The following is a 21784-nucleotide window of genomic DNA, read 5'->3' on the forward strand; positions in this document are numbered from 1 at the left end:
CTGATTCCCTAGAGGGTGGTCACCACCACCCTACCCTGCCTGCTGGGTGCTGGCCCCAGAGCAGCCCTGTCACAGAGCCCCAGCCCCGTCCCCACGGGCCCTGGTGACCCCACACCAGGGACCCTCACCCCACCCCTCTGCACTGAGAGGCATTTCCAGCCCAAAGGGCGCGCACTGCCAGCAGCGCCTGCGTGAGGGATTGCTCTGCCTGGCCACACAGCTACAGCATTCCTAAACGGTGCCTTTAACTGCCTTTTCCCCTTGCTCTTGGGAAGCACAAGCAGGTTTTGTTTTTTAATGCTATGTCAGGTGCTAAATGCACTTGACAAGGTTTTTTGAAGGTGATTTGAGACCAGGAGCATTCCAGAAAAAGAGGCAGTTAACTTTAAAATTTTTCTTTTCTTGAAAATCTACAACAAATCTGTTTTCAGTTGGAGAATGGAAAATGAAAACACTAGATATTTCAGTTTTTAAGAAGTTAAGTAACTGATGTTTACTAGAAATTGATTATTTTTATCTTGTGCCTTGAAATAATGTCAATTTAAGTTCTTGAATATTTCAGGCCAAATAGAAAAAAAACAATGTTGTGGGTGTTAGGGTTTGTTTTTTTTTTTATTCTACTGCATTTCTCAAAAAATTTGGCACTTTTCTGTCAACCACAGTGAAACAATGTGATGGACATGCATGAGAAACTTCTGTACTCAACCCTCTCTTTTGTCCACAGAAGAAAACAGCTAAATTGCCCCAGCATTTATTAGGATCAAATACCTTTTGATGCTGAAAAGCTGTCCTTAATCATTGCAAAGTGGGGGAAGTAACAAAGAATAGAACAAGAACAGTCTGCAGCTTGCTTCAACAACAACCAGAACAATCTGTCCTCACTGAAGGGGGCAAAGAGGAGGGAGCCAAAACCAGAAAGGAGAAGGTTTCAGCAAGCTGTTCTTCAGAGAGGCCTCCCTAAAGACGGTCACCACGTGCTGGAATGTCCTGGGGAAGGAAGAGTGGTTGTGAAGTGTGCTCTTGGCACAGGCATATGCCGAGCGGGGGAGTCTTGATCGTTTTTTTACAACCCTGCTAGTCCACTGAATAGTGGATTTTTACAGTTGTCTGGGACCATGCCAGCAGCCCTAGGTAGGAGAGGAAAAGGTGGTGGGAAGTAATGTCAGTAGTCATACAGGAGAGGGCAGAGCCAGGCCAGGCACTGCTGCAGGAGGATCTGGAGGGGACGGTGAGGGGGGAGCTGTGTTGGCTGCCAGGACAGGGAATCTGTGCTTGCCAGCCCGTGGAGCCAAACTGACTGCAGCTATGTCTTCAGCCTGTGTGGTATCGTTGCTTAAACAACCACAAATGGTATGTATTATTTTCTTGTTATTCACTGGAGCTTCCTCTCTAAATTATCAGGAACTGTTTTGGTTCCTGACTTCAGAAATGTACTGGTGGTATGCGAGCTGAATGCTTTTCCCAGCCAGGAACCAGGGCCGGCTTGACATAGCAGCAAATTCAGCACTCAGCTTGCTGGGGACACTCATCAGCACGGTTGGTGATACACAATCAGTCTAGAGGGCTTTGTGGTGTCCCAGAGCCCCTTCTCTCCACGGCCTCTGCATTTCAGAACTGACTCCTGCCACCCAGAGCATGAGCTATTGCCAGGCTCCTCGGCACAGCAGGCCTGTGCCAGGCTGCCACCTTGGCACAGGAGCTGCTGTTGCCTCAGTCAAGGTTTCTTTTCTCTGTCTGTGAATAAGAGACTCAGGGATGAGTCAGCAGATAGAACAGACAGTCAGGTCTCAAAACAGATGAATGCATCCTCACTTATAAATAAGGGCAGGAAGGAAAGAGGTGATGTGGTTGTAAAAGTCCCACAAGAGTGTCTCTGCCAACAGGCTTGCCAACTTTGCAACGGGGGCAGATTTGCTGGGACACACGACAAAAGCCTGAGAAAGAGGAGAGGTATGGGATGGCTCTAACATTTTCCAGCACTGGAAACAGCAGTGCTGGCAACCAGGTCAAGTGCCTGCATAGCACAGATACACATGCACAAGAAGAACAGAAGACAAAAGTCTAAGCATGGTCTTCAGAGTGACAGAATTACAGAATCATCAAGGTTGGAGGAGGCCTTCAAGATCATTAAGTCCAGCTGTCAACCCAGCACCACAAAAATAATCTCTAAACATATTCCCAAATGCCACATCCAGATGCCTCTTGAACACTTCCAGAGAAGATGACTCTGCTACCTCTCTGGGCAATTTATTCCAATGCCTGACCACTCTTTCAGAAAAAAATATTTTTCCTAATATCTAGTATGAAACTTCCCTGGCATAACTTAGCACTATTTCTTCTCATCCTTTGGCTTGAGACATGGCAGAAGAGACTGACTCCCACTTGGCTACATCCTCCTTTAAGGGAATTGTAGAGAGTGATATAGTCTCCCTTGACCCTCCTTTTCTGCAAGCTAAACACACCCAAGATCCCTCAGCTGCTCCTCATCAGATTTGTGCTCCAGACCTTTCTCCAGTTATGTTTCCCTTCCCTGAACTCTCTCCAGCACCTCAATGCCCTTTCAGAAGTGAATGTCCCAGAACTGAATCCAGGGTTCAAGGTATGGTGCCCAGCACAGAGGAACAGTCACACCATTGCTGATCCAGGCCAGGATGCCATTGGCTTTCTTGGCCACCTGGGCACACACTGGCAAACTCCTCATTTCTTCCCATTTGCCCTGGTAGAGAAGCCAGATTTAAAGATTTGTAGTTCCAGGCTAGGTCATTAGGCTTTCTGAGCATTCTAACTTTCAGCCTTGGTGGAATTAAAATTTCTTAGCACCCCTTCCAATTTCATAAGTCTCTAAAATTTAGACCTCTGGATAAGTGTCTCTCTTAAAATGAGTACATGCATTCCCTGCCTGAACAGTGGACATGTGTAGGTGGTGTCTTTGGCACATTCCAGGCAAGCCCAAGGGAGTTTGGGGTCAACCTCTCCCAAAGCTCCCAAGGGAGCAAATGTCTCCCAGGGACATTCACAATGCCCAGCAGAGGGACGGGGACCTGCCATCACAGCACGAGGTGCTGATGTGAGCCCACAGCTCTCATGGGGCAGTCATAGGAGATAAAGATGAAGACAGGCCCCTTCTCCACAGTCTCTGGCCCTGTATAGTTTTGCTTGTGGATTGTTTTTTCTAGTATCAACCTCCAGTATCCAGTCTGGGCATGCTCTTCATAGATGAAGCAGACCACTGAGCCAGGAGACTCCAGCTAGAACTTGTGAACTGTGCCTTTGTCAGTGCTGACTAGGAGAAACAGCCAAATCCTCGCACTGCAGTTTTTAGAATCCAATTAGGGATGTCTTTCTATACTGTTCTGTCTCTTTCTACTACAATGACTTTAAAGGCTCCAGCAAAACAGATCTCACTATAAAAGTCCTTTTTTAAAAGAATTCATATGAATGGGCAAATGTAAACCAGTTCCATCTGCTTACTATCCCCACTGAAATGAAAAATCACAGTGCTGAGGGAATTATCTGACAAGGAAGATTTTCTCATGCCTTTGACATAAACTTTTGATTCCAGTTAGGCAGCACAGTATTAGTGGTAGGAAATGTCCTGAAATGTGTGTTTGTGCACTAAAGGCTTAATTTGGAAATGAAAAATGAAAAAGAACAGCTTTACTTTACTGTTTCATTCACAGCTATTGATCTCTAAAACTTCCAAAATTTGGATAAATCTATTTCATCAGTGAACATTTAACTAGGGACATATGGACTGGCACTGGATGTACTACTTCTACTACTCAAAACTTTAAAGGCCTTGTCCACATGACAGCTTGCCCATTTTGCTGAGAGAGCAGGCAAGAAGAGCAGCAGGGTAGACCTGCACTGGCACTGCCATTGCTAGAAACAAGCACCATGCTTCTGCAGAGCTTCAGGACAAGGCTTTCTCTGTCTGAACTTTTCTTGGTCTGCCCATAGATTTGTTTCACATTCTGTGACAGCAATTTCTCTAAGTGATGAGTTGTGGTAATTAATTTTAATTTTGTTTTTCTTTGTATGGTGCAGATTTATATAGGTAGAAATAACAATTAGTACTTCTATGAGTAATGGAGATATTTACACCTAATACAGTACCAGGATGGAGACACAGCATGGAGCTTAGAGCAGTACAGGGCACAGGCTTGGCAGGGGAGGCCTTGCAGATCCACAGCAGTGGTCAGTTAGAGAAATATGGACTTGGAGCTGGACAAACAGAGAGAACAAAAAAAGAGCCTTTAGTGTATTTACATATCCAGTAAATTCAGCTGTAAAACGTAGCTGCAGACCTGTGGGGAAAAAAAAGAGTGCACTGTAATTGCATGTTAGGAAACAAATGACCTTGACCAGATCCCAGTGCATCAATGTGATAATTTTTTAAGAAAGGACACCAGAAGCTGAAGAATTAAAGTCTGAAGGCTGAAGATTCTGACTTGTTTAATACATTCCTTGTTTATGTCTTCAGCATGCATGATGGATGAAGAGAGTCTCTTGGCTTCATGAGAGCGAAGTCCTGCTTTGTGGAACCTCTTTTCCTTCTACAACAGGGGAGCCCACCTAGCTGATCAAGAGAAGCCAATTGATATAACCTTTTCAGATTTCAGCAGAGCTTTTGATAATGTCTCTGAAGATCCTTCTGGACAAAATGTCCAGCTCACAGCTGGATAAACACATCCTGTGATGTGTGAGCACCTGGCTCATGGGTGGGGCACAAAGGGTTACAGTGACTGGGGTGACATCAGGCTGGTAACCTGTCACTAGTGGGGTTCCACAGGGCTCCATCCTCTGCCCTGTGTTCTTCAACACCTTTATAAATTATTTGGAAACAGGACTGGAACGGATGCTAAGCCAGTTCACAGAGGACACAAAACTGGGAGGAGCTGTTGACTCCCTTGAGGGCAGAGAGGCCCTGGACAAATGAGAGCACTGGGCAATCACCAACTGCATGAAGCTCAGCAAGGGGAAGGGCTGGGCTCTGCACCCGGGCCAGGACAGCCCTGCATGAACAGACAGGCTGGGGAAGGAGGTGCTGGAGAGCAGTGCATGGAAAGGGACCTGGGGCTCCTGGTCAATGGGGAGCTGAACAGGAGCCAGCAGTGCCCTGGCAGCCAGGAGGGCCGGCCCTGCCCTGGGGGCATCAGGCACAGCATCACCAGCCGGGCAAGGGAGGGGATTGTCCTGCTCTGCTCTGAGCTGGGGCGGCCTCACCTCGAGTGCTGGGGCAGCTTTGGGTGCTGCAGTGTAAGAAAGACATTTAACCATTAAAGAGCATCCAAATGATGGCCATGAGGATGGTGAAGGGTCTGGATAGAAAGCCATGTGAGGATTGGCTGAGGTCTTTTGGGCTGTTCAACCTGGAAGAGACTGAGGACTCCTCACTGCAGATACAACTCCCACACGAGGGTAAGAGGAGGGGCAGGCACTGATCTCTGCTCTGTGGTGACAGTGACAGAACTGAGGGAATGGCCTGAAGTTGTGTCAGGGGAGGTTTAGGCTAGATATCAGGAAAAATATTTTCACCCAGAGGGTGGTTGGGCACAGCAACAGCTCCCCAGGGCAGTGCTCACAGCACCAGCCTGACAGAGGTCAAGAAGTGTTTGGGCAGTTCTCTCAGGTCCATGGTGTGACTCTTGGGATGTCCTGTACAGGCCCAGGAGCTGGACTAGATGATCATGATAGGTGCCTTCCAACTCATCATATTCTGTTCTATGATTTTATGACTTTAAGACATAGAAGAGCAATGGAAAGGTAAGCATAATCCTAAAAAAAAAGGACAAAAAGTAAGTGTATTGCAATTGTATTACTAATATGACTATTGACACTTTTAACCATATTGCAATATTAACTGCCTTGGGGTTTTTTTTTCTCTATCAGATTTGGATTAAAGATAACACACTCTGCAGATCTCAATTAACAATAAAATCTTGGCTTTACTTTCATGTAAGACATTCTTTCTTTTTGCCCATAAACAAGACCTTGAACATAAAGCAGGAGAGAGGAGTATGAGGTCCTCTTCAAACTCAGCTCCTAGCAGGGGGCCAAAAGGCAGTCTGTAGCATTTCTCCTGCTCTTTCTGAGGTAAGAGACACATTTTGCCAGCTGTGAACTGCTTTAATGGGAAGTTAGACTGTTATGTTGTGTGTCATTATTTTCACACCCACAGAGCTGAGGTCTGTCTCAGCAGTGAGATTGCTTTGCCCCTCCCTGTTACCGTTTCCTTTGAAATGGGATGGTGGTTTTCTTCTTAGCTGGGAAGTTAGGGAGGTGATATCTCTCTATCTCTATGGACTGCAGGGTAATGATGTCTTCATGTAGGCCCCTTACTTGACCCTGTTTAGCAGATAATCAAGAATGATTTTAAATAGAGATGGAAATATGTCTTGGTGATGCCCAGCAGATTTTGACATCAGTTATTTGGATCATCCACCACAGGCCCTCCTGTCCAACCTGTGAGGGAACATGCCCCATCTGTGACTTAATCTTTCTTGCACACCAGCCAGAAACCTTCTATCTGACCTTTAGTCTAGCAACTGCCAGGAGCAACAAAATATATGTTAAATTCCCCAAATGCACCCAAGGCTTTCTTTTATAAATCACTTTTTCTTGTCTAGCAGCAGGCTGGGTGGGAGCCACCAGGAGCAGGGGAGCATTGTTCCCAGGCCATCATTCATGCTCTCATCTTGTACAGAGCAGTAGAAATCTGTGTGGTTTGTGTGGGAAGGGACCAAGGAGGATTCAACAGTGGTATAGTGACACATTCTACAAGGACATGCTGCAGAAGGCATCAAACAGGGAAATGCAGAGAAGTAGGCACACTCCATGCTGCAGAAATGGTAGCAGGGCTCCCCAAACGTTTCAAACTCCATTTGCCTAATTACAACATGTTACAGACCCTGGTGTGGTTCAAGATCTTTTCCACTACTCATAACTTTACTCCCTAGCAAAGTTCCTGATGATTTTAGAAGCATCTAATCTGTGTTTAGGCCTGAGACGACAGAAATGAAGTGCCTGGTATCTGTATTGCTCCTTAAAGTTAGTCACCCAGTCCCTAGCCCTTCACATGTGTGAATATTCTTGCTCTGTGTCGTGTTGTGCATCTCCATTACAGACACTGATATTGATGGGCATCCTGCCACAGCACAAACCAGTAGCAGCTACCAGGACTCAATCATTGTAGGATACTGCCACAAGTCAGCATTTAAGTGTTTGCAAGCTACTTTCTCTGTCTAAAGGCTTATCCTTTTTTAAAAAAAAATTAGTCATAATTGTCTCAAATGGATTTGTGCTAGTGAAAAATTTAGTTCAGACATGTGAACAAGAAACCAGACTACAACTACTGTCATGTTTCTGATACACCATTTCTGCATTTGAGGCCAGATAATGCTATCAAGAATTTGCTAACATTATCTACCCAGAAATTGCATAATCTGGTATGTTTGTTATCTGCAGGGGTAAGTCACTATCTTCTGATGGATGAAACCTCACAAGTTTCTGTACAAACAGTCATACCACCCGGATGCCACCAAAGATGGCTGTTTCGATGATGCCAAGAAAAAAAAAAAAAAACCAAACTAAAACGCCCACTCAAAACCAAAAAAAAACAGCTTACAAAAAGTAACAAAACATTTCTTAGAATAGACTATTACAAGACAAATGTTCATTCTAATTATACTATAAATATTATGTAAGCTCTAAGAGTGGCACATTCAGTCCACCACCAGTTGTGTCTGCCAAGGACAGAGGCTGCAGTGCTGTGCTGCAGTCCACGACATGCAGCTTCCTGGAGCGTAAGAGGCTCCTCCGAGCAGAAACTCCAGTGTGGGAGTCCAGCTTTTCTGCTGACATGGCTCCCTGCCTGCACTGACCTGGCACAGCCCTGTCCTGCCATCACCAAAAAGGCATTCAGCAGCAAGAAAGAAGGTGGCTTTGGCTGCTTTCAGCAATGCTTTGGCACAAACGTCAGGTAAACGCTCCTAACTGCGCTGTCACACCGGTCCCTTGTTGCCTATAAGGAACCAGACCTCATCTTAAGAAAAACAGAGGGCTCTGGACCTTGGGAAAATTTGGAGCTCCAGCCATATATTGCAGCATTTGTCATTACATGACACAAAACTGTGCTTGTTTCTTAGTTAGGGACTAAGGGTAAAGTGGGAGGATGAGGACTGAGTGGCTTTGCCCCCAAGCAGTGGGTCTTTCTGAGAGGTTTGGTGCCCCACCTCTTCTCCTACAGACATTGTCACAAATGTGATTCAAATCACAACAAACTGAACTCTCTGCCTCCTTTTACCCCAAAGTGGTGGGAAAGCATTTGTTACTTATTCCTTGTTTGTGAAGAAAAGATTAATTTTAGCCTCTGAAGAATCCACAGGAAAAAAGGCAGTATATGAAAATGTTTTGCACTTGAAAATACTGGAACTATCATGGGAGTTGAAATAGAAGTAGTCAAGACCCTGGCAAGGTAATAACTACTCTGATTGCCAGGACTGCAGTGATGTATATAAGAAAGGGTTTTCCAGCAGCACTGACAGGTTTGTGGAGGACAGGTACCCTGTCATTACTGTTGTAATGTACGATTCCTTAAGCAGCTTGGGTTATCTGCAAAGCCCATCTCCATTCCTCACAGTCCCTGACAGTGGCTTTCTAAATAACAGTCTTTCTAAATAGTGAAGTAAGGCTGCAAAAGTGGAAGTTAACTCTTCCTTCCCCATGCACGTCCAATTCTTTACCATGTTATTCCTAGTCAAAGCTAATGCAGCCAGATAAAACAGATTTTAGACAAGCACATTCAGGGAGTTAAGTCCCGCAGTTTCAAATCCAGGTATACCCCTGGTGGATCTTGTACTTTGAATAAAACACAAAACATTCCTAGGTATGAAATCCAGGTCAGTGTAGTTTTTTATCTATCATCAACATTTCAACAGTTTGCTACCCAAACTGAGGCATGTGGAAAGAAAAGAAAGCACAAAAGGCAATACATCTCTTCCATTTTTTTTCTCAAAGTTTTGGATTTTTGCTTGACATGTCCCTGGTCATCAACATGAGATATCTTCTGTAGTTTGAATGGATAAGGCATCGGTCCCCTGCCTTAATGTTTAGCTCAGGAGCCAGGGAACACGCTGGGAGCAGCCCTTGGAGGGCACAAGGCTTCTTTTGCAAAGTTTACAAAGCACTCAATTCATTGAATGTCTAGCCTAGGGACTTTCCTAGAAAAGTTTCCTGGAAAGGGATAATGTGTTAAGGGCTCCTGACATGGGAATTGTGAAATGTCACAGCTCACATCCAAACCCACTGAATTCCTTCTGCCAAAGAATTCAGCCCTTCACTGTTGCAAGGGAGGGGAAGGAGGTCCTCCTGAACAATTCTGCTCTAGACTTGTGGAGACTGTTCTGAAAGGGGCTTTTCAATTGATGAGGAAGATGAAAGGATCGCTACACTGAGCTCAGGGGTTTAGTGAGTCTTACAGAATATTCAATAAGTTTCTCATTGAGCACCTGCTGTGGACAGCTAGTTAGCTGTACACATAGACAGGTATTTAAATACATCTTTATCATTGGCACAATCTGTTGTGTAGAGTTTTTGAAGGCTGTCCATGGTTTTCTGGAACGCAGGACTTTGCCTCACATGAATAACAAGGTTATTTCAAACACAGGGATACTTACCGTAACTGGGGTCTCTTGGAAAGCAGCCCACAGTTTCCTGTTGCAAGGAAAGCAGCAAGCAGTCCAGAGGGGTGTGTGGTGGTGTGGGATGGAAGTGGCAGTGTTTGGGTGGGACAATCACACATGCAGCTGACAAAGAGGCTGCTGATACAAGGTATGTGCTCTTGCTCTAAGCAGACATGCTCTGAAAGAAATTTAATCTTCAAGTATGCATTGAAGAGGTAAAAGGAATAAAGGATATTTTCTATTCTTCAAGGGTATTTTTTATTCTTTTCAAAAGGATTAATTGAGGAGTTAGCTAACTTCATTAACTTTTAAACTATTAAAGAATTCACAATTTATAGATTTGACAAGGAAGTAGCAATTAAAATGTACAAAAGCAATAGAACCCAAGTAAAGAGCCTTGCTTTTCTTCCATTACAGATTGAAGTTCAGCACTCACGTGAGTTTTATGAATCAACTGGCATACCACCATTATGCACAAACACCTCAGTTCCTTGAAGGAGAATTTTGGCATAACATGGGTGATATTTTTTAAATCCTTCCTGCTCTGCTGTAGAAAATTAAGGTGTGTGCTGTAGCAGAGTGCCCTACTGCAAGCCGCAAGCTGGGATCGTCACTCTTGTGTCATGTGTCTCTGTAGTTCACCCCTACTTAGCTGGGGACAAGCTTCTCAAGCCATGTGAAGAAAAGTTTTTTGCATCTTTCTAGGATCACCAGAAAGTCAGGAACACAGCAAATTTGAAAATGTTGCCAAAGAAAGAAAATTCGTATCCAGCAGAAACTTGACTCTGCACAGGTTGAGTTGCTATGGTGCTCTTCCTGATTTTGTGGCAGAAGCCAAGGTGGAAGATAGCAGAGTTGGAGTTCTTGATTTTAAAGTAACCGAGAAATGAAAAGTATCTTGAGTGTAAGCATCCAAGGAAACAACTTTTGAATCTAATACTATACTGTTGGAACCCAAGAATAATATTGCAGACTGTGATATTTTATTGTTCTCTGCAAGTGCTAAATTATTTCCAAGCAAAAAACAAAAGCTCAGATCTCTTCATTGTGACATTGGGCCAGTTATTCTGAGTCCTGTTCCTGAGATTACTTTTCTGTAGGGATACTGGTTTAGTATTTATCAACATATCTACTCCAAAGTAAATGAAGTGTTGTAGATAAGCTCAAATTGCAACACTGAACATTACAGCTCGGATCCCTTTGAAGGATCAACAAGCTATGGGCTCCAGTGGATAGAATCTATAGCTAATCTAATGACTGGTTTAATATCTGTCCTTTGTTCTAATGTACTAATGAGCTCAGTCAAGCCCATTAACAGTTCCCAGAGAAATAACCACCTAAGACATAGTTTGCTACTGCTGCTGACAAAGGCCTTCATTTCAATGACAGTAGAATCAAGCTTGTTAATTCTTATAGTTCATTAGTAATTATGACTCCTGGCAATTCCTAGAGCTCATTAGTGTTTTTGTTCCCAGTAAATTGTGATTGAATATCTGATTATATTTCAACAGCCTTTCAACAGGAAACAAGTTCGTCCCATTTTCTGGAAGTGTTTTTAAGGTTTTTATTTATTTCTATTTCTAAATAAATTCCAAATCATTCAGAACCAACAAAAGGGGTACACTCACCATAACTCATGCTGTCATCCCCTCTAGCAGAGGGCTTCCACCTCTGTGGGTACCTGGGACAGACTGCTGCCCTGAGCCTGCAGATCCCGGTCCTGTGGTTCTACACTTGCTTGGCTACTGTTTTACACTTCATCAGTGTTCTTTAACTACAGTCTCTGCAATGTTTATTGCTCAGAGAAAACAAGTTTCTGGTGATCTGTGAAGCCCTTCTAAGCATTAGCTCAGAAGGCGTGACTCCCTGTGTCTCTGTCTTCCCAGCTCACCGCTGAATTGTCTGAGAGGCAAAACAACAAGTATTTTATTTTGGTGCTCTGAATTGCATGAATACTCATACTCCCTCCAAATCACTTCCTCAATTTCCCTATGTCAGGAAATCCCTAACTTCAAGCCATGAACTGTGTTTGGGTTTAATACCAGAAATGAAAGGCAAAAGGTACAAGGTGTGGCACAGTACTAAGCCCAACGCAGGCTTTGGTCACTCCTCTGCAGTCAAAGCTACATATTCTTGGGGCTTAGTGGCCAGCAACCAGCATGTTGCTATCAGATTTCCTACAGAAAATACATGGTGAGGCTGGGAACAGCAAAAAGTGACAAGCTCACCCCAGGAGCCAGCAGAACTCACACCTCCCTTCCCACCACAGCTCAAACACTCCCTTATGTTTCACTTTGCCTCTCAACATGCTTCCTTTGTCCTGTCTCTCTCTGCCCTAGGCTGGCTTAGCCTCATTCCTTTCCACACACAAGCTGTCTCTGAAGGGAGTGGTGCTATACCGCACTGGCTGCCACAGGCCTCATGCAACAGACTTGGTAGTTATTTTGTGAAACCTGGGCTTGAAAGCTGTTGCTTGCTCACTGAAATGTGTTGGAAGTTATACACCACTTCCACTTACCTTCATGATTCCCACAGATTTTTGTGATGGTGCACCCCCTGCCATTCCTTCCAAGGCTGCAGTGTGATCTGAGAAATGCTTGTTAGGCCTTTCCTTGGAAACACCACCTGGGCTCAGCTCTTTCTGAGCTTATCAGAAACAGTCTGTTCCCAGGAACTCCTAACAAGCTTGTTTTTCTCATGAGCAGGCTTGGAAAGCATCTCTCTGGCCTGAATGGCATAACATTCTGATTCTCACACTTTCAAAGAAAGTGCCGACCCAAACTGTGGCCAGGATGAAACATTGTTGTGATTAAAACCTTCTCTTTTGCAACCCTGTAAACAGCAGTCCAAGATGGGGCCCACTGAGCTCTCCTGGAATGCAGCAGGCCTGTGACCAGCAATGTCCCTCCGAGGGGGACGCCTCTCAGAGCCAGCAAAACTCCAGGGTTGCTATACCTGGATGATCACTGAACCACCATGCGTCCTAGGCCGACACCCTCACTCCTCAAGGCCCAGCCCTTTGCTCATCAGGAGACTCAAAAGCATCCAAAGTGAGTTTTTTCATCAAGTTCTGAGGGAGATTTTTCCACAGCAACCTTATCTTGCCCTGACTATGTCTGCCTGCATACCCTCTGCACATATGCTATGGCAAATCTGGAAGTTAGGTTAAGTTACAATTATAATTTAGGCTAAATGCTGGCAAGTGATTTCTCTGTTAGATTATTAAAGTGAAGCTATAAATTAAGGTATAAGTTGTTAAACTGTAGGCCATATTCCTTTTCATCCTTGTTTACACTTTATCTAGACTGTTTGACACTTGTTTAAACAGTGTCTGTACACACACACACACCCACACCCACACCCACAGAGCCAGTTTTCAAATAATTTCTGTTTTGATTGTCTGGATTTTTTTGGTTTTGTTGTTGCTTGCTTTCCCTTGTTGTGCCTCAGTTGTCCATTGTAAGTAGAGTGAATCTTACTGATGCATTCATTGTGCTTTGTAGTTTAATATTAATTCTGACTTTTGCTCATGCCCTTGCTGGTGATTTTTTGGGTGATCTCAAGCACATTTGTTCAGGACTGATTTGAAACCAGCAAAATCTTCCAAAATAAAAAGCATGACTACAAATGCTTATGAAAGGAGCAGCCTCTGGGGGAAAAGATGAACAGAGAATACACATGGAAAATTCTCAGCAGTATCCGGTCTTTATGAAGTTTACTTAGAATAGATGACCTTTCCTAAACTCTGGAAATTTTTTTTTTGACTGTGGATGATTTAACTATAAGCATTCACTTAGATTGCAAAGGCTTAGCAGGTTTTCACAGACATGCCTAGGCGCTGGCTCAGTTACAGCACATCTTGCTGAGCAACTCAAAACACACACTTTTAACTAGACATTTCTGTGGGAGGAACCTGAGAGCTTTTCTTGTGTTTGTGTGCAGCCCAGATTCATAAATCACTCCAATATCTGACCTCTGTTCATGAGCTGAATCTCTCTTTGCAGTCCAGGTCATGCTGCCTGTGGAGGGAAATTGTCTTCTCCCTCAGCTGGGCCCTGACCAACTTTGGCTTTTTGATAAAGCTCTCAAAAAATCCCAAAGGCAATGGCACATAATGAGCCAGTGCAGAATAAGATGCGAAAGACAGGATGTTTATGGAGAGAAAGGGTGAAGATCTTTATCACAGCATGCAGAGCAGAAACCAGGATGAACAAGCACCATGGCACTCTGCAGGTGCAGCTGCAGAGGGAAGGGTAGTTAAATCAGAAGTCTGGTAATTTCACAGTCAGGCAGATGGTATTTCAGAAGATGTAAAATCCACTGAACACTCAATGTAGTTCCATTAGCAACTGCTAACAACAAAACACCAGAATTTATATTCTTCTCTGAGAAAATAAAGATCTGACAACAAATAACTGAAAGTTTGTATTGAATAAGGACAATTCCCATTAACTGAATTGCATAGATGGTAGACTGGTAGTAAGTTATCACTCTAAGTTCTGGAGGAAGAATGTGGCTGGTTAACTACCTGGAAAATGATTCACTTCCCTATTCAAACCACCTCTAAAAAATATATATACACAGATCACTCACAGAATCACAGAATAGTTTGTTTTGGAAGAACGTAAGGGTCATCTAGTTGCAACCTCACTGCTATGAATGTGAACACCTTCAGCTAGATGAGGTGCTCAGAGCACCCTCCAGCCTGATCTTGAAAGTTACAAGGGATGGGACATCCACCACCTCTCAGGGCAACTTGTGCCACTATCTCACCACTCACATTGTTAAATTCTTCCTTATGTTTTACTTTAATCCACCCTCTTTCAGTTTAAAACCATTATCCCTTATAGGCTCTATCCGAGTTGTAAACCCCCCAGAAGTATTGAAAGGCTGCAGTGAGATCTCCCTGAAGCCTCCTCCTCTCCAGGCTGAACAAACTCAACACAGCCTTTTGTCACAGAGGAGGTGCTCCAACTCCCTGACTGTCTTTGCATCTCTCCTTTGTACTTGCTCCAACAGATCCATGGCCCTCTCATGCTGGGGACCACAGAGCTGGATGCAGCAGTGGTGGGTCTCACCAGAGCAGAGCCGAAGGGCAGAATCACCTCCCCCAACTTACAGACGTAGTAAAATATTTAAATTTTAAAAAATTCTCTTCTTCCTTTACCTTTTTTTTTTCTTTTCTGTAGGGAAGATAAAAGCAAAACGCATGTAAGAATGAGAAAGATGAGACGGAGTCAATTTGTTTGCTGTGTCCATCTCCTCACAGCTGCAGTGGATCAGTCTCTTGCCTTCATTGTCCCCAGGGGCCTGGATGAACTAGAAGGAATTGTCCTAGTATGAGTTCTCACAAAAGAAGAAGAGATGTACAGACCCTACCTTTCATCCCACCTAATGCCCCACAGTGCCAAGTTAGTCCCAGAAGCACACAGTGTTCTCAGAGGTTTCCCTGACAACACCACGTATGCAGTACTCTTCTCAATCTCCTTTCTTAATCTGCCTTCAAGAAGATTCAAAGTGATAAACAAAACAAGGTTGGATTAGCTTCTAAAGTATGAATATACTTTTAATAAAACTTCCACCTGGAAAAAATAAATAGATCAAGTTTCTCTAAATGACTACTTTCAAAAATAGCTCAGAGAAGTATGAATATCTAAAATACACCAGGGAAAATGTATTGCAGAAATGATTTATTTCATGCCAATTTAAGTATTTGATTATATATATTGTAACACACATTTCAAAAATATAATCAAGTAACAACAGTAATTCAGAACACTACAGAGAAAAATGTTTAACTCCATGAATTTCAAAACAAGGTATTTATGCACACATACTTGTTTCATAAGGCAAAAGAAGATAGTCTATCCATAAGCAGCACTCCTACAGCCTATCTTGATATACACTGGAGAATGGAGGCCTATGACTAAACCTATACTTACAAATGAATTCCCTTATCTTCCAGATGCCTCTACAGAAACACAATGTATTTCTAATGGAAATAATTATTTTCTACAGTGACAGCGAAAGTATCACTCTGAAACTACTAGTTCACAGGAATATGTCAAATATAACAACATCATCCTGAGGAAATAAGTGAAGCTGCATACTAAAACACACACATGCACACAAAAGCATGCTGAGGACTTCATTCCAATGCATTCTAAGAGAAACAAAGAATAAACCTGATTGGGCTTATGATATGACCCAAACAGAGGGTATCAAATATAATGCAAAAAAATCAACAACAGCAATTAATGTATTTAAAAGGGATCAAATTCAACGTGCCTTTTTTTTTTTTTTGGCTAGGAATGCTAAATTTCTGTTAACATAATCAAATGGTGTAGGAGTGTCTCAGCTTCAGATTAGACTACTTAATTAGAGGCACAGCTAGTGTTAGGTGACTGCCATGAAGCAGTACATATTCCTGCAGAGCCCATTAGGGAAAAGGAATGTAAAAGTTTCAGAAAGTTTACAAGATTCACAACTAAGCTGCTCTGAAAAAAGTAACAATTTTTTGAATTTCAAAGAAAAATTAAAAAGCTAAGACACAATATATCCCCTTAGCAATGTTATTGTTAATAATTAAGATGCACCTATATCTCTATAGTGAACCAGTGAGATTTTTTTAAGAAGCTCCATAAAAAGTTTTCCTTCATAAAGTGTTCTCTATTTGGTATTATGAATGCCCCTCAGATTTCAAGTAATTAATGCAATAATGAAAACTGAAACTAAATATAGTATTTTTCACATAGTATTTACAGTATTCCAAGACAAATTTAATAAAATACAAATTATCATAATTATAGAAAACCATAGTAATAATTTTTAATACTTCCTATGTAAAAATCATTGTTCATGTTATATTTTACAATAGCACGAAAAAATATTGAAAAGACAGCAGCTTCCTACCATTCCTGTTAACACTGTTAATGACTGCTTTACAAGTGCCTGATTGCAAAATAAAGTCAGATTACATACCATGATTTTTCCAGTAGTGTAATTTATAGAAGCATAAAGTTTCTTTTTTTCTTAACACTTTACTGTAGTTAAATAAGAAGCGATGTCGTCCTTTGCCCAAAGCAAACTATCACTATAAGCACAGATTAGAAGTTACATTATCTTTTACCTTCCCTCATAAAAACACTGCCTCACTTCACAGCTGAGAGATGCACTCCTCCTTAGCTCAGTAGGGCACATATTTCCCAATAAACATATCAAAATATGTATTAACAAAAGGAGAACTACAAATCTAGTAGGAGTAATAAGTTTGACTACAGCTTTTTGCCTATCCATACTTTTTAAGAACTCCAACACTGAATAGGTACTGTTTTCACACTGCTTTTTGAAGCTCATTGTGACTTGCACACATTTTTTTCACTCATTTAAATCTTTGACAGGAAGACATTAAAATATTTGTACTTAACTTGGGTGGGATTTTTGGTGTTTTGGGGCTTTTTTGGTGTTCACTGATAGAGAGAAAACTGCAGAAATGATGGCAAGAAGTATACACTAACTGCTCAGTAATTCAGGAAGTGAAACAATAAAGATATATAAAATTTACATTCTTTAGCAGCAAATAAATATGACTCTATAAATACACTGACTGAAAAATACGTTAACACTCAGTTTCCAATAGCACAGTTTGCAAGGGAATTGTACTTAAATCACCTAATCTGTAGCATCAGAAGTGATGCAGGAACACTGTTAGTCTAGAATACAGTCACTGCTTAAACACATCAAAGCTAGTTTTAACTTCATTTAGCTGTAGGGCTACTAGGACTGGAGCTGTAGCAGGAAAGAACCCATCAAGATTTGCCACAATCTGTCTGAGAAGCACCATGGAATCCCAGAACAGTTTGGGTTGCAAGGGATCTGTAAAGGCCACCTAGTCCAGCCCTCCTGGTTAGCCAGCACATCTTCAACTAGAACTGGGTGCTCTGAACCATGTCCAGCCTGGGCTTGAACATTTCCAGGGACAGGGCATCCACAGCTCTCTGGAGAGGGGTAAATCCTTAGGGACACAGCCCCCAGCCAAGTTCTGCACTATTTGTACTAGCAGTAACCAAACTTGTTTGAAACTAGCTTAAGTGAACAGAAAATAATATTCTTCTATAGTTGTACATGATTATTTCTTTATTGAAAGTATTCCAGATTCAGTCATATGAACCCATAGTGAGTTTTCAAAACATACTTTAAATTAGGCAATAAATTGCATGTAATTAGAGCCTGGATAACTCCTGGTCAGCAATACATACAATGGAGGAAACCTGACTTCACTTATCAACTCCCTGTTTAACCCAACAGCATTCAGAGAGGATGTGACACCAGGCATTGCCAAGCATGATACAGAGAAATCTTTACAGCTTTTCAGAGCTCAAAAAGCAGCCACTGGTTCTCCCTTACTGCACTGCAACGTCAAAAACATTCAGCGCGGAATGTCTATGCTAGAATCTGAAATCCCACTGCCATTAATTTATACAGTCAACTCTTCAAATTACTGTATTCCAATGAAATCTGCACTAGGGACTAATTACCTGTTTTATATAAAACCTTGACCATGTTTCCTCTGAAAATTCTGTTTGCAGCCATTTCACTGAGAGGGGAAAAAACAGGCCCCAAGAAGGCTCAATCCCATTATCTGGTCACCAGGGAGGAGGTAAAGTTATTTCACAGATTTTCAGAAAACAGAAGCTCCTTGTAATAGCTTTTCTACTGGCTCTGATGAGATCCCTTTGAAGTGACAAGAGTTATATAAAGAGTTTGAATTTTATTTCTGCCACAGGTTTTCATAAATAAACTGCTGATATAAATTTTTAAAACAGAAATATAGAGTCTAAGAACAGTCATATGGATGAGTGCCCAAGAACGTATACAACGCCTTTCGTATAAGGATGAATTCAAGATAGTACTACTAAGTAGTTCAAAAATAAATTAAATAGGTGCTAGCATAGAATTCCTGAAGAAATATCTGAATAAAGAGAGACTCATCTTCTCAACTTCCAGTCCCTGATAAGATTCAAGCCTAAGACTTGGAACAAACTTTTACAAACACAAAGTACTCAAACTAAAGTGACCTCATATGAGTAGTCTGGAAATAGTATGAGCTTGAATGCCTGTGGGCATGGCTGACATTCACTGTATTCGCCTAAGAACAAAACTGACAATTATTGTATGTCTGCTAATTTATTAATATAATTATTTCTATACAAATAAAGATTTTTTTTCTCCTTCATAGTAACAATTCAGTGTTTCAAAACAGGCAGATCAATGTATTACAAATACCACTACTGTTACAACACATATACTAAAATCACAGGAGGTAGAGTTAGATCCCCATTAACAATTACTTGAGAAAACACAGACTATTGTTAAAAATTACTAGAATATGTCATTCATGAAAACTTACTTTCCAGAATAATCCATTCCTAGCTGCTTTAAGGATGTGTTTTTTAAGCATGATAAAGAATGTATGATAAAAACATGTTCTCTTTTAGTTTTCAACATAATTTTGCAAAAAGCACATAAGAAAGCTCCCAAGTGGCAAAGATTTCCGACAAAAACCAAAATGCTTTAAATTATTCAAATTTTCAAAGTTATCACGAATCTGACCACATCTTTTACCTTATGATTATATTTGAAAATTCATACAACTAACTATGGTTTAAAAATATGCCTACACTAATGAAATTAATGTGAAGCTTTTTTACACTGTTAATAATTGGCATTTTTGAATGGCAAAGTATTATTCTTTTTGCGACAACCTACTGCAAAATACAGGCACCTTAAAAACTGATATATATAATGCAACCAGGGTATTTAGAATATAAAAAGACCATTACCTAGTCATGCTATGTATTTCCCTTCTTTTAAAGAAATAGTCTAGAGTTTGAAGCCGTGCCTGAGGCGCGTGCAAATTATCATGTTTCAGCATTTAACTCCATCTTCATAGTATATTTCTTTTACAGTTACAAAAACACTAGTGCCATGATTTTGAATCATTACATCTGTAAAGATCTTAAGCAGACACTGTATCTTTAATAACGTATTCCTGCTATTGCACATACGCTCATATGACAGTGACACTCAGGTCCATATTCAATTTCAACTATTTACACATGCTAAAATCATGTATCTGCTTATAATGTTGGAAAAGAAAAAATACAGCCTTTTCTGACCACCACACATCGCTCCAAAATTTATACCAAAAAATTTCATGGAATCACAGAGTACCAGGATGGAAGGAACCTAAAGGGCTATCTGGGGACACCAAGCTGTGCGGTGCAGTTGATAGTGGAAGGAAGGGAAGCCATCCAGAAGGACCTGGACAGGCTTGAGAGATGTGTCTGTACAAAGCAAGGGCAAGGTCTTATACCTGGGTCATTGCAATCTCAGGCACAGCTTACAGGCTGGGCATGAGCAGCCCCAGAGCAGCCGTGCCCAGAAGGGCTTGGGGGTGCTGTGGGTGAGAGGCTGCACATGGCCCAGCCATGGCACTCCCAGCCCAGAGAGCCAAACGTGTCCTGGGCTGCACCCAGAGCCCCGTGGGCAGCAGGGCAGGGAGGGGATTCTGCCCCTCTGCTCTGCTCTGCTGAGACCCACCTGGAGCCCTGCATCCAGCCCTGGGCTCCCAGCACAGGAACCACAGGGACCGGCTGGAGCCAGCACAGAGGGGGCCACCAGGTTGGTGAGAGGACTGGAGCACCTCCCTCAGTGAAGATCAGCTGAAAAAGTTGGGGCTTTTCAGCCTGGTGAAGAGAATGTTGTGTGGAGACCTCACAGGAAAAACCCTCCAGCGTCTGAAGGTGCCTAAAGGGAAGCTGGAGAGAGACTCTATATCAGGAAGCGTAGTGACACGACAAGGGGAAATGGCTGAACATCTGAAGAAGACAGATTTAGATAAGATATGTAAAGAAACTCTTTACTGTATGGGTGGTGAGGCACTGGCACAGGTTGCCATACAGAACTTGTGGATGTCCCATCCTTGGGTGTGTTCAAGGCCAGGCTGGATGGAGGGCTGAGCAGCACTAGAAGGTGTCCCTGCCATGGCAGAGGGGCTTGAAATTAGATGATCTTTAAGGTTCCTTCCAACCCAAACCAGTCTGTGACTAACTTTCTCAGCAAAAGCATAGCTGATATAACTGCACTTTGGATACATCAATATGCTCTCACAGCATTGGTTAAAATACAAAATAAAAAATTCCAGAAAATCTGTTCCCCAAACTTAGACTGTTACAGTTCAAGTTGAGCCCTAGGTATATTAGTGAGTTTATCATCTATTAACTTTAAATAGTTTTCTCCTTTTGGTCATGACACAAAAGCCCACACTGATGCACAACAGTATCTACAACAGCAGAAGCATATTCCTATCACTAGAGGTGAAGTTATCATACACGTGCATTCCCCAAAGTGTTGTTCCTTCATGTTTTTTTTTAAAGAGTCTTTGACGGTTCAGTGACATATTGCAAATGCAGTATTTTCCAAGCAATGAGTAGGAGCTAGATTTCCACTGAATTTTCTTTAGCTTTCATAAGCTTAGACATCATCAAATATTTTGCTTCGAGACATTGACAGGTATCTTCCACCAGGCTGGTACCTGCAGAATGAATTTTGGAAGTGAAAAAGTGTCACAGGAAATAGAAAAATAAAGACCCATTAAATCATCTAACTCTCACTGCAATCTTTCTCCTTGACTCTAGTGGATGATGAATTTGATGTTCTACTGAATTAGTATTCATGAGAATTTGAAAGACAGTCATTAAATTAAACCTCATGTCACCAAGAGAAACAGTTATATGAATACTGGGAGTCTTAAAGAACTGTTTCCTAAAACAAAGGAAAGAAGTTTGATGTTTTGGTTGAACAGGACCTTTTTAAAAATCCCAACTATACCAACAACTTAACAAACCAACAGAAACCCGAAACACAATAAATCCAAACAAACAAGGGCACCCATAAAGTAGCTGCAGGTGCTTAACAGTACATCTCATGGGGTATTCTTAGAAGAAGAATATCAAAGATAACGCCTGCATCAAACAAATGCCTGCATGCTTATTGGTAAAAAAGAAATTTCACAAATTGTTGATCAAATATATTTTTAG

The 21784-nt window shown here is 41.9% G+C and overlaps 1 protein-coding gene and 1 long non-coding RNA gene across 2 annotated transcripts in view; one reads left to right on the plus strand and one right to left on the minus strand.

The window, feature by feature from the left end:
• Positions 1-1157: 1157 nt before the first annotated feature.
• LOC134432336 (uncharacterized) lies at positions 1158-15274 on the plus strand. The gene is made up of 3 exons (XR_010031295.1): positions 1158-1350; positions 12526-12733; positions 14873-15274. It is a non-coding gene; the product is annotated as an uncharacterized LOC134432336 (long non-coding RNA).
• An 82-nt stretch (positions 15275-15356) lies between these two features.
• The window catches only part of LMBRD2 (LMBR1 domain containing 2), a 32605-nt gene continuing 26177 nt past the window's right edge, over positions 15357-21784 (minus strand). The window contains exon 18 of the mRNA XM_063180935.1: positions 15357-21279. Coding sequence (XP_063037005.1) covers positions 21219-21279 — 61 coding nt within the window. The 3' untranslated portion in view covers positions 15357-21218. The remainder of the gene's footprint in view (positions 21280-21784) is intronic.

This window comes from Melospiza melodia, chromosome Z (genome assembly GCF_035770615.1).
Source record: "Melospiza melodia melodia isolate bMelMel2 chromosome Z, bMelMel2.pri, whole genome shotgun sequence".
Classification (NCBI taxonomy): domain Eukaryota; kingdom Metazoa; phylum Chordata; class Aves; order Passeriformes; family Passerellidae; genus Melospiza; species Melospiza melodia.